Source organism: Oncorhynchus masou, chromosome 15 (assembly GCF_036934945.1).
Source record: "Oncorhynchus masou masou isolate Uvic2021 chromosome 15, UVic_Omas_1.1, whole genome shotgun sequence".
NCBI classification, from domain to species: Eukaryota; Metazoa; Chordata; class Actinopteri; order Salmoniformes; family Salmonidae; genus Oncorhynchus; species Oncorhynchus masou.
In genome coordinates, this window is record NC_088226.1 from 26,462,476 (window position 1) to 26,476,277 (window position 13,802).

At 40.6% G+C, this 13,802-nt stretch overlaps 1 protein-coding gene across 1 annotated transcript; it reads right to left on the reverse strand.

The window, feature by feature from the left end:
* Positions 1-431: 431 nt before the first annotated feature.
* On the reverse strand, positions 432-13,146 carry smyd5 (SMYD family member 5). Its single transcript, XM_064988940.1, has 13 exons — positions 13,033-13,146; positions 11,361-11,469; positions 10,996-11,135; positions 8,145-8,266; positions 7,780-7,849; positions 7,411-7,515; positions 7,050-7,112; positions 5,264-5,334; positions 5,048-5,154; positions 4,702-4,758; positions 4,485-4,579; positions 3,927-3,997; positions 432-1,641 (listed from the first exon to the last, which is right to left on the reverse strand). Exons 1-13 carry the CDS (start codon positions 13,123-13,125, stop codon positions 1,500-1,502), a joined length of 1,245 nt encoding a protein of 414 aa, XP_064845012.1. The 5' UTR covers positions 13,126-13,146; the 3' UTR covers positions 432-1,499.
* Between the last annotated feature and the right edge of the window lie 656 nt (positions 13,147-13,802).

A 13,802-nucleotide genomic window follows, 5' to 3' on the forward strand; every position in this document is an offset into this window, starting at 1 on the left:
ATCAATTATAATAGAAAAAATGAAGGGTTGGGCCAGAGCAAGATCACATGAAAATTAGCAATGGGCTTTGATACTCTTGATTGGTTAAAGATGATCCACTCACTGATTTCTTTGTTTTGTACAACACCCCTCATTTTGACGTCACCACAAACAACTTCAATGATGGCAGTCTGACTAATGTATCAAACGATAGAGCAGCAGAATAATTCAGTTTTGAGTCATCAGGCAAATAGATAGCCTATAACAGGCACACAAATTAAACAATCATCAAAAGACCCACTAATGAAGTAGAAAATAACTAGAAATGAATACTTGTCAAATCTTCAAGCTCTCAAAGATGTTGGCGACAACTCACAAATAAGACTTAATGACTTCAGAATATCTAGTTATCCACAGGATATCAGTCTGCTTCAAACAATGTTGACTTGTGGTTCATATTTGATGAAGACTGAGAAATTGCCAGTTGGCTTAACTTCTGCTTTAATCCAAATTGTACTGAGAATACAAATAAAGCAAATAAGAGACAAGACATTTTAATCTCAATGGTTTATGCCAGAGCAATAAAAATGATAATTTCTAGGATTCTCATACATTATTTACGGCTGCTCTTACATTGCAGCATTTCATTGTGTGACATCAAAAGCAATTTGTTTCTCATGCACCACTGCTCTGAAATGCCAACTGAGATAATTGAAGTTAGTCATTCGATGTTAGCCATATTTGTCCGGTAACATTGAAAATGTTGGCACTGAAGATTACAGTCATTGCGGTTGTATTGATTCATGTGTGGGCAGTAGTAGCAATTTCATTTGTCAAATAACAGTGAAAATCTGCTCTACTCAATAAAGGGCAAATAGTTAACTGACAAAAGCATTCAACAGCTCAAGGTCTCAGAGTAATATCCTGGCTGATGGTTACCTCATCGCTTGCAATGACCGTTTCTAATCTCATATGAAAATATATGTACTTAAATTAGGGTCAGTTACTTCTTCTATACTGTCCATACTGTAATGTTATCACTACTTGGTTTGCCAAGTGAATTATCCTCTGCAGAACAGGCACCATATAATTCTGTCTGAATTAATCTACACCTAATGCACTCAACACGAGGAATAAATGACATCTTGCCAATTTAATGGTTTCTACCATTCTAAATGTACTAAAAACGGTGATAAATGAAAAACATTAGTGAACTGGACGTCTTCCATGTAAACTTTTCCAATAAGCAGAAGATACACGAGAGGTGACAGCCAAAACGTCTGGCTACTGTACAGTAATGTGAGCAAACGCTTTTCAAGGGGGAGATCCAAAGAGTAGGGCCAGTGGGTGACTTATTTTCCTTGAAAAAAAGATTTAGTTACATAACGAATTTGATATGTTTGGTGATATGCAAGGTCTTCTTTAAGGTTGGTTTTCACTGTGCAGTTAGCTAGCATGGCTGAGTGAGTGGATTAGGGAGGGAGGGGGTGAGTGGGAACAGAGCGGGTCTTTTTACCCCCTCAGACGTCCGTCATCTCGTCCTCCATGTCATCCCCCTCGGCCTCCCCCTCCTCCTCCTCCTCCTCCTCATCCGACGTCAGATCCAACTCATCCATCTGAGACACACATTTTGGACACGAGCAGATGAACAGGTAGTTATCCCTGGGAAGAGAATAACGATGTTACATAAGTCACACGGCTCTGTGTCTCGTTCTGGACAAAGATTGCCTTGGCGAGAGAACAAAAGGAAGAATATAGAATATAAGGCAGACTGATAAAATACATTTGCGTCAATCTGCGAGCTCCTCAAAAATAAATGCCATGATTCAACACGGTAAACTTACTGTTTATGTAAACATAATACAATGTGGGTCTGAATAGGAATTTTATTTTTTAAACCTTTATTTTACTAGGCAAGTCAGTTAAGAACAAATTCTTATTTTCAATGACGGCCTAGGAACAGTGGGTTAACTGCCGGTTCAGGGGCAGAACGACAGATTTGTACCTTGTCAGCTCGGGGGTTTGAACTTGCAAACTTTTGGCTACTAGTCCAACGCTCTAACCACTAGGCTACCATGCCACCCCAGGTAGAGGAAGCGAGACACCCTACTCGCTGTTTTGTTCTGGTTCAATGAAAGTCAATGAACTAAGTAGAACAGACTCAGCTGCTATTGCATTTGTGTCTATGGGGAAGACAACCAGTTAAAAGGTCTAATGCAGACATTTTAATCTCGATATCAAATCATTTCTGGGTAACAATTAAGTAGGTTACTGTGATTGTTATAAATTTAAACCGTTGAAAAGAAGCAAAAAGAGCAATTAAGCAAGAATTTAGCTAGGACTGTCTGGGAGGTTCTGAGTTGGGAGGTGAAAACTGAAAACTACCTCTTATTGGCAGAGGTTTAGAACTCTTTGGTATTGGTCTACTAACAAACCACTGTCACCAGGCAGGCCAAAACAACTCTTATACCAAAGGGGCATTATCATAATTTTCAACATTTCAAAGTATTATTCCAACTTCAGTGTGGGAATATATAATACATGGCGAAAAGTATGTGGACACCTGCTCGTCGAACATCTTATTCCATAATCATGGACATACATATGGAGTTGGTCCCCCCATCGATCCTACAACAGCCTCCACTCTTCTGGGAAGGCTTTAATGTTGGTCACTGATGTTGGGTGATGAGGCCTGGCTCGCAGTCAACGTTCCAATTCATCCCAAAGGTGTTTGATGGGGTTGAGAGTTCTTCCACACAGATCGACAAACCATTTCTGCGTGGACCTCACTTTGTGCTCGGGTGCATTGTCATGCTGAAACAAGAAAGGGCCTTCCCCAAACTAGTGCCACAAAGTTGGAAGCCCAGAAACATCTAGAATGTCATTGTATGCTGTAACATTAAGATATCCCTTCAGGGGCTAGCACAAACCATGAAAAACAGCCCCAGACGATTGTTCCTCCTCCACCAAACTTTACAGCTGGCACTATGCATTCGGGCAGGTAGTGTTCTTCTGGCATCCGCCAAACCCAGATTCGTCCGTCGGAATGCCAGATGGTGAAGCGTGATTCATCACTCCAGAGAACGCATTTCCACTGCTCCAGAGTCCAATAGGGATGAGTTTTACACCACTCCAGCCGCCGCTTGGCATTGCGCATGGTGATCTTAGGCTTGTGTGTGGCTGCTCGGCCATGGAAACCCGTTTCATGGCGCTCCTGACGAACAGTTCTTGTGCTGACGTTGCTTCCAGAGGCAGCTTGGAACTCGGTAGAGTGTTGCAACCGAGGACAGATGATTTTTACACGCAAATCGCTTCAGCAAATCGGTGGTCCCGTTCTGTGAGCTTGTGTGGCCTACCACTTTGCGGCCGTGCCATTGTTGCTCCTAGATGTTTCCACTTCAAAATAATAGCACTTACAGTTGACCGGGGCAGCTCTAGCAGGGCAGAAATTTGACGGATTGACTTGTTGGAAAGGTGGCATCTTATGACGGTACCAAGTTGAAAGTCACTGAGCTCTTCAATAAGGCCATTCTACTGCCAATGTTTGTCTATGGATATTGCATGGCTGTGTGCTCGGTTTTATACACCTGTCAAAATGTCCGAATCCACTCATTTGAAGGGGTATACACATACTTTTGTATATAAAGTGTTATAAAGCACAGGAAATGTTTGACTGAACTGGGCCTTAAGTAGACTGGAATGGACTTCTTTCTTTTTTCTTCTTCAACGGTAAACCACCTGAGTGAACCATCTTAATTTATCCACCATCTTTGGTTCTCATTTTCTGAGAAAAGAGACCGAGACCAGTCTTTGTTCACGCTTCACTACCTTCAGTTTCTGGGAGTTGCAGATTTTCAAGATGAAGTGCCTTTCAACAGGATACAGTGAACTAGGAACAGTTTGAGTCTGTCAAAAGGATTGGTACACAGGGGATTTCAGTTGTTTACCTCAGGATTTTGTGTCTGCTATGACGGCTCCTGTCACGCTGACAGCAGTCCAAGTAACTGATACTGATCTCCTGGAAATGTGAGGAAACAGAGTTTAACATGTTAGCAGATGAGGACATTTACATCAAAATACCTCCCATTACAGTTACCATATAGGGATTCATTTACACAACATTGAATGACAGTTAGCCACTACAAACTACTAGAGTTATTGTTCAAGTTTTGTTACTTAATCTGGTTGTTTCATGTTTATTCAGCAGCAGACGCCAAATCTTGTCACTATCCTGTCATGTTCATTAGAACGACACGAAAGCGCTCACATTTTTTGCCAGAATTCAATCGGCTGGCAAAACATTTCTCTGGCCCCTTCTGATGCTTCTGTAACGGGCAGATGCAAACCTTCTCAATCTCTCTGACAGCCTGACACAACCGCTCTAATCCTTAAAGCCTCAGACCCCTAATACCGGCTGACAACAGAGCCAGCCAGGATGTTCTGTCCCATCTATCCACGGCCAGAATTGATCACCCCCCCCCCCCCCCCCAGCATCCTCTTCTGACCTCTCCAGGGCTGATGTCAATTAGGGCACTGAGATGAAGCAAGAAGTTGTTGCTCGGGAAAGATGCCGCCGCATTTGGTATGCAGCTATGGTTACCTAGAGAGTAGACGAAATAATCAAACAATCAAACTTTTGACCAGTGAAAAAAAGTATTTCTAGTTAATTTAATTGATTCTGTATGTTGAGCAAGTTTGAGGATTCCGATAGTGACGACTCACATGCGCTTTGCAGTAGGAAGAGCCCGGAACCCTCGCAGTTCAGAAAGTCACCGGTCTCTGCGGAGACAAATCTAATTCAGCTCTGACCTCCATTGTCAGTAGAGGAGGTTCATTCCATATTAGTAACAATTTCAAATATGCCTGAGTCAAGCCACCCCAATTCAGAGGCGCCAAGTACTATTTACTATCTTTCATATAATGTGAGCTGTACAAAGCCTCTGAAGAACTTTCTTGGTAATGTAGGTTTAGACTCAAATCTATTTATCAGTTTTCCGCAGTATTCCTCAAACGGTACAGATGTCACAGGAAACGGCACTGTATTTGAGTGTAATGAGGGAATTGTGACCTTTCTCGACATCCTTGTATAGTTGGTCAATGAAGGAATCCAATTGCTCCCTCTGCTGGCTAGTCAGCGCCAAAGCATCACATGCATGAACCCATTGACTGAGAGAACTAGATAACGAGACATAAGAAAACAATGTCAGCACTTTAAATTTAATAATATTCAGACTAATGGCACAGTGCATTATTTATGAGTTGTAGATTTAGAGATGAAACTTACCTGGTACCTATACCCTGTCCATTGGTCCCCACAAGGGAGAAGAGGGAACGAAATCCTTCAGGTGTAAACCACTGTAACATGCAAGGACACACCTTATAGCATAAACTATCTGCATCATAATCACACATGTCCAAAAGAAATTGTTCAAAGACATTATTTTACAGCCTTAGCTACTTCTTCGCTCCCAGTAGACAAGTACCAGCTCGAAAAACATGTACAGTCATGGCAAAAGTTTTGAGAATGGCACAAATATTGAATTTCAAAGTCTGCTGCCTCAGTTTGTATGATGGCAATTTGCATATACTCAAGAATGTTATGAAGAGTGATCAGATGAATTGCAAAGTCCCTTTTTGCCATGGAAATGAACTGAATCCCCCAAAAACATTTCCACTGCATTTCAGCCCTGCCACAAAAGGACCAGCTGACATCATGTTAGTGATTCTCTCGTTAACACAGGTGTGAGTGTTGACGAGGACAAGGCTGGAGATCACTCTGTGATGCTGATTGAGTTGGAATAACAAACTGGAAACTTCAAAAGGAGGGTGGTGTTTAGAATCATTGTTCTTCCTCTGTCAACCATGGTAACCTGCAAGGACATGTGCCGTCATCTTTGCTTTGCACAAAAGGTCTTCCCAGGCAAGGATATTGCTGCCAGTAAGATTGCACATAAATCAACCATTTATCAGATCATCAGGAACTTCAGGGAGAGTGGTTCAAAATTGTTGTGAAGAAGGCTTCAGGGCGCCCAAGAAAGTCCAGCAAGCGCCAGGACCGTCTCCTAAAGTTGATTCAGCTGCGGGATCGGGGCACCAGCAGTACAGAGATGGCTCAGAAATGGCAGGAGGCAGGTGTGAGTGCATCTGCACACACAGTTGAGGCGAAGACTTTGAGGATGGCCTGGTGTCAAGAAGGGCAGCAAAGAAGCCACTTCTCTCCAGGAAAAGCATCAGGGACCGACTGATATTCTGCGCAATGTACATGGATTGGACTGCTGAGGACTCGGGTAAAGTCTTTTTCTCTGATGAATCCCCTTTCCGATTGTTTGGGGCATCCGGAAAAAAGCTTGTCCGGAGAAGACAAACAAGGTGAGCGCTACCATCAGTCCTGTGTCATACCAACAGTAAAGCATCCTGAGACCATTCATGTGTGGGGTTGCTTCTCAGCCAAGGGAGTGGGCTCACTCACAATTTTTCCTAAGAACACAGCCATGAATAAAGAATGGTACCAACACATCCTCCGAGAGCAACTTCTCCCAAATATCCAGGAACAGTTTGGTGACGAACAATGCATTTTCCAGCATGATGGAGCACCTTGCAATAAGGCAAAAGTGATAACTAAGTGGCTCAGGGAACAAAACATCGATATTTTGGGTCCATGGCCAGGAAACTCCCCAGACCTTAATCCCATTGAGAATGTGGTCAATCCTCAAAAGGCGGGTGGACAAACAAAAACCCACAAATTCTGACAAACTCCAAGCATTGATTATGCAATAATGGGCTGCCATCAATCAGGATGTGGCCCAGAAGTTAATTGACAGCATGTCAGGGCGGATTGCAGAGTTCTTGAAAAAGAAGGGTCAACACTGCAAATATTGACTTTGCATCAACTTCATATAATTGTCAATAAAAGACTTTGACACTCAATAGTAACATCTGACAAAAATATCTAGACACTGAGGCAGCAGACTTTGTGAAAATGTATATTTGTGTCATTCTCAAAACTTGTGGCCACGACTTTATGTCTATAAATAAATTGGTTGTGAAAGGGGAAATAGTGCCACACTCACCCGATTGAGATGATCGTCGTAAAGTGCCGTTGTAAACAGGGTTCGTAGTACGGTCAACTGCCCCTACAAACCCAATACAATCTCAAAATGAAGGTAACAGTCATTAAGTAACCATTTTAAAATCTATTCCAATGGTGACTCAAAGGTAATTACTGACCACATTTTCTTTAAACCAAATTTGAAGCTCAAACCTTGTTTCCTCAATTCTTCTCAAAGCACATTGGAGGAGTGTTCCAAGGTCCTTTCCTCAGACCTCCTCCAATGAGCCTTAAGGGGAATTTAGGAAACAAGGATGGGGGAAGCAAGGATTTAACAGCTTGTAGCTAACATTTGTAGACACAGCCATTATCTCTATGCTTACCTGGAACTTCTCTCCCAGCAGCTTATGTGCAATCTCCTCCTCCTCGTTGGCCGCACGGCTGCAGAATTGAGAGAACAGCTTCTGCCAGTGCCCTTTGTCTTGGGCCTGCATGACACAAATGATTCAAACATTATTATTATTATTATGTTTGAGAAATACATATTATGCACAGGTATGCAAAGAATATAGGTTTATTATAGCAAACTGACAGGTTAAATGCTTCTCCAGGCATTGTGAAGATCTTTCAATCTCCAAAAACCTTAATCTCAAACTAACATTCACTACAAAGACAGAATGCAAATACAAAGTGCAACCCACTTTGGAACTGGAGAAGCTCAACAAAAAAAGGCTGAGGCAGAGGAGGCTCACCTGTTTGACAGTGGCCACCATCCTGGCCATGAGCATGATGCTGGAGGTCTCAGGAGGGTAGTGCATGCTCCTAGGGGACAGATAAGGGACAATGTCAATTCATACTGCAGCAATCACAGACAAAATATTACTGGGGCTGGATCTGAAAATGTTAGTAGCTGTCAAATCCTTGCTTTCTCGTCCTTGTTTACACAAATCTAATTGAAAGCAAGGGAGTTGCAAGGGAGGGTGCTTTGAGAGAGAGGTGAAGAATTAGAGGAAATGAGGAAGCAAGGATTTGACAGCTAGTAAAAATATTAAATCCAGCCCAAGGAAAATATGGGCCCCATCTAGTGGTATTCAATTAAACAGAAAATCCATCTCACCTCCAGGCATCCTTTAGTTTGCTGATGGGGTGGTTTGGGTCCTCTTGGGAGGAGCCTAGGCACAGGGCCCGATGGTACTGGTCTGCCGCAGCCTGCCGACACTCGTTGCTACAGTACATCACCTGCAGGGGGAAACAAAGTCTCACTGAAACCCAAAACGAGACACTGGACGAGATTGGAGGAAGTAGCTACAGCATATCAACACATCTCCATGTGGCATTGGGTAGGTACATCTCATTTAAGTGGCTTCTAATCCTTAATCTTTACTGATCCGAAAACACAGGCAAAGTAGGAATCTTCCATATTGCTTTCCAATTCAATGTATGTATTTATTTGTATTTTTTAGGGGGTAGATCAGCTTGAATATTGACTATTAATAGAACCCACAATCTATGTCATTGTCTTCATAATTTCCAATCCCCCATATGTTTTATAGTTTCCCCTTTATTAACTATTATTATTTATTAACTATTATTCCCCTAATTGGAGTAATCTAATGGACAACAATACTTAGGCCTACACTTAAAGCTTATACATAAAATATACAGTCACAGAATATTAGACATTAGTTATCTTTTTTTGTACCACCCTTCTGTTACCCTCAAATCCTCCCATCAATCTCATTCCCAAATAACTCTGCTGTAATGTTTCATAAACGTTCTGAACCTTCCTATTTTCATATAATTTTTTGGGAGATGAACATTTTTACTAAGAGTATTATTAGATTGATTGACTATGGCTTTTCAAGTCACCCAGCCGTGCTATTTGCTGTGCCATCTCCAGGTAAATATTGTAAATCTTAAGCCATTTCTGAACCTGTGACCAAAAACACGCTACACGTGGACAGTACCAAAACAAGTGATCTAATGATTCTGTATCCCCACAGCAAAATCTACAGAGCTGGGATGGATGTTTCCCCCATATACATAACATTTTAATGGTTGCAAGAATTTAGCAAAATAATTTAAATGGGACAACTATACGTTTTGAATCCATCAGTTCATAAACCATGTGCCATGGAATCGGGAACATTGAACATCTCATCACAACTATTTTGCAACTTTTATGGCGCAGCTGTCCATTTTTTGGTCCTTAAATGAAACTGGTATATTTATTTTTTCTTTAACCAATTTTGGTCTAATGTAGGGCCGACAGACAAGTTCTTTACTTTCTCCCCCATCCCGTGGTAATGCTGCAATCAGTTGGCTGTAATTTTGAATAAAGCAGACATTTCCGTATATTAATGTTAGCCGTATGTGTGACATAACTCCCCTCTGCTGCATTTATGATATCATTAACAAAGATTAGATAATTATATGATTTTTCCAAAAATAAAATATATATTATTTGTATCAATTAGTATAGGAGTTTAACCATAATATTTGTTGTAATATTTGTTCTGTCTTTTAAGTTAGATTAAACTGAAATTGAACCAGCTTTCCATGGCTTGTTCCAAAAATAGGGATATTCTAGAGATTATTTCATTTTCAAATAACTGAAAGGTGTTGTAATCTGACTAAAAGGAAAAAAGCCTTTTTTGAACACGGGATGAGCTATTCTTACTAATCTGCTGAAAACCAGTTCAGATTGAAGTACAATTTTTGTATGACTGAAGCCTTGTGAAAGGTTCAATGCTTTAATATTTAAATTTCAGCCCTCTGAATTCATATTAATTATATAAATAGGCACGTTTAATTTTGTCTGGCTTGCTATTAAAACATTTTTAGAATATTCTTTGCTCATACAATAAAACATTTAAAAAAACAAGTTGTTCAGTGTAGCCAGGGCCATGAGTAAATACGTAAACTGGGATATGACTAAATAATTAATCAGGGTGATTTTTCCACAAATAGACAGGTATTTACCTTTTCATGGCGCAATATATCTAATTTTGCTAACTTTCTAAAATGCATTGTGGAAAACAAAAAGTCTATATACAGTGAGGGCAAATGAGGTAAGATAAGGGAGTTAAGGCAATAAATAGGCCATGGTGGCGAAGTAATTACAATATAGCAATTAAAACACTGGAATGGTACGTGTTTATTAATAGATATGCTGATAGTGGACAACATTGTTTCACTCCTCTTGACAGTTTAATACTTTCTGAGAAGTAGCCCGTTATTTACTCGTTTACAACTGGAGTTACTATACATAACTTTAACCCATTGTATAAGATATCCTCCAAAATTAAAATACTCCATCTATCTATAAATCCTAGTTGTACTTTTCAAAATGAACACCAGGCCCTTTTTCCCCGATTTTTCATAGTGTTCTATTGTTTCCAGTACTTCTCTTATATTATTTCCTATGTATCATCCATGTAAAAAAAACTTGTCTGACAATAGTTTTTTGTTTGTTTTATTCTATGCAATTTGCTAGAATTTTTGTATCACAACAGGGCATCCGTTTTTTTAGGTGGGCTGGATTTACCACCTGGGTCCGGTTTCAGTAATAGTGAAATCAGACCTTCTTGCTGAGTATTCAATAGTCTACCATTTTTATAGAAGTGATCAAAACATGCTAATAATGGAAAAAGGTTTGATGTACCTCAACTGGTATGCCATCCAGCCCTGGAGTTTTACTGGACTTAAAGGCTTTAATTGCATCAAGAAGTTCCTCCTCTGTAATTTGGCCTTCACATGAGTCTTTCTGTACATCTTAATTTTACGCTATTAATAGAAAAAACATCCTTACAATTAAACTTCAGTTTTTCGAAGATGCAGGAGACAAACGAAAATATATGCTAAAAGTACTTTGCTTCCACTTTCAAAAAAGGGTTACAATGTGTTTTTCGATCAGTACTGTCCTTAATTGGCAGTGAGGATGAGGAGGACTTGTGAGAGGCACACACCTGGCATTGTGGGCAAGCTTGGTGCAGCTCTGGATGTACTTTGCACAGCTCGGGGTGGGGTAGACTGAGGTCAGGGATGCCACTGAGTCTACGGGCATTATCCTCGGCTGTCTCCAGAGCACGCAAGCAAAACTCACAGGCTGGAGAAGAGACAGGGATGGATGATAAATGAGACAACTAAGGGTCATGTCACTAAATATGAAAGACCATTCAAAAGACTCAAAATGTGAGGTTTCCCCCTTGGTCTATGTTAATCTAAAAAGCAAAGCATGCGAAAGCAAAGCATGCTGGAACATTTTTGCTCCACGATTTTAGGAAGGAGGATGTGTTCAGTCTGTCAATCACCTAAATCTTGAACACCTCACCTTTGTACTTGTACAGGGAATTCCACAAGAATTGGGCAGAGACAAGAGGGCGCTCAATAAAAATGGTGTCTCCTTGCTTGATGGCCTTCTTGGCGAATAATCCCTTGCCCTAAAATAAAAACCAAATGTTTAGATATAAAAAGCAATGTCAAATACAGTAATATGCACCTACCCATATTTTATCCACACAAAGCGTATCCTATTGGCGGGCTGTATCACCGCCTGGTACGGCAACTGCTCCGCCCTCAACCGTAAGGCTCTCCAGAGGGTAGTGAGGTCTGCACAACGCATCACCGGGGGCAAACTACCTGCCCTCCAGGACACCTACACCACCCGATGTTACAGGAAAGCCATAAAGATCATCAAGGACATCAACCACCCGAGCCACTGCCTGTTCACCCCGCTATCATCCAGAAGGCGAGGTCAGTACAGGTGCATCAAAGCTGGGACCGAGAGACTGAAAAACAGCTTCTATCTCAAGGCCATCAGACTGTTAAACAGCCACCACTAACATTGAGTGGCTGCTGCCAACATACTGACACAACTCCAGCCACTTTAATAATGGGAATTGATGGGAAATGATGTAAATATATCACTAGCCACTTTAAACAATGCTAACCTTATATAATGTTACTTACCCTACATTATTCATCTCATATGCATAAGTATATACTGTACTCTATATCATCGACTGCATCCTTATGTAATACATGTATCACTAGCCACTTTAACTATGCCACTTTGTTTACATACTCATCTCATATGTATATACTGTACTCGATACCATCTACTGTATCTTGCCTATGCTGCTCTGTACCATCACTCATTCATATATCCTTATGTACATATTCTTTATCCCCTTACACTGTGTACAAGACAGTAGTTTAGGAATTGTTAGTTAGATTACTTGTTGGTTATTACTGCATTGTCGGAACTAGAAGCACAAGCATTTCGCTACACTCGCATTAACATCTGCTAACCATGTGTATGTGACAAATAAATTTGATTTGATTGACTCAGAACAGGCTAGCCGTTGCACTTTATTAGCTCCCCAAAAGGTATCTCTGTGCATACCTAGATAGCTAACGTTTCAAGATGCTAGTTGTTTAACTAGACAAAAAGCTTAGCTAGTTTTAAAAGGAATCAGATAGCAATCCATGTGGCATGACGGTGGTGACTGTAATTGGAGGTGAAAGTAATTTGCTAGCTAACTACAATAAGCCATTGTAACAATATACCTTCCCGTCCCTTTCCTCGCCCCTACCTGGGCTCGTACCAGGGAACTTCTGCACACATCTACAACAGCCACCCTCAAAGCATCGTTACCCATCGCTCCACAAAAGCCGCGGCCCTTGCTAAGCAAGGGGAGTGACGTCACCGATTGAAACGCTATTTGCCCGCACCCCGCTAACTAGCTAGCCATTTCACATCGGTTACACCATGATGAATCTAAAACATTAACACAGCTAGCAAGTAACTACGTAGCCATAGCCTGCCAGAAAACAAACGTCAACAAAATGACAACAAATTCTGTCCTGCGAATAATTTTTTGATTTGCCCAGCCAGTCTACAGATTGACAGCATGCGTGCCAATGAATTTGGCATCAAAACGGTGCTAGATCCGATAAACTTGAAATTAGCCTTTTCAAAATAATCATTGTCTGCACATTACCTTAATCTTGTCAATAAATCGGACTTCCACACAACTGCTAACTTTAGTGGGGTCGACGCAGAGAGAAAACATGTCATCTTGGGGGGCAGCCATCTTCAAAACAACCTTCGACCTTTCAACTCTGACGTTTTTAGAAGTGTCTACCCGTAGGCATTTAGTGGCCTCTAGCGGTTGATTTATCTAGTATTTTTCTTGTTTTCAGAATGACTACAATTAGTGCCTTGCAAAATTCTGACATGATTTTATCTTCGATGAAATGTAATGAATCATATCATGAACGCCAAACTTTTTCCAATATTTTACAGCACCTGATAAATGAATGAATTATGCAGAAGCTGACCCTCATTGTCACGCAAAGGTATATGGCTCACTGTCACACATACATGCATTTGACAGAAGACAAATAAAAGTTTATATATTTTAGAATATTACTAAACATTTTGATATGCCATTGAATCATAGATAACATTTAGTACATTTTGAGTAGCATAAAATAAATAGAATAGAATCCTTAATTGAAACAATAAAGTGGTCACTCTACCTCTGATTTGGTTCAAAGCTGAGTGATGATGGGTCTGGAAAAATATCACCACTTTCAAATTCATAGACAAAGCTATTGATGCAAGGACTGACCATCCATGATATAACACTTATAGTTTTAACCATGTTGAGGCTACAAAGTATTTGTTTACATTGTTTACAAACATTGGAGTAAAATAATCTTATATTTTGGGTTCTGATCGGGTACATTTGAACTAAATTAATGAGGC

Excerpts from the sequence above, each read along its gene's own strand:
- smyd5 (XM_064988940.1), bottom strand. The coding sequence starts at position 13,125 with ATGGCTGCCCCCCAAGATGACATGTTTTCTCTCTGCGTCGACCCCACT. Across the intron at positions 8,267-10,995 it reads AAGCTTGCCCACAATGCCAG|GTGATGTACTGTAGCAACGA; the intron begins GTGTGTGCCTCT and ends TTCCCCCTGCAG. Across the intron at positions 1,642-3,926 it reads AGCAGACACAAAATCCTGAG|GGATAACTACCTGTTCATCT; the intron begins GTAAACAACTGA and ends TTCTCTTCCCAG.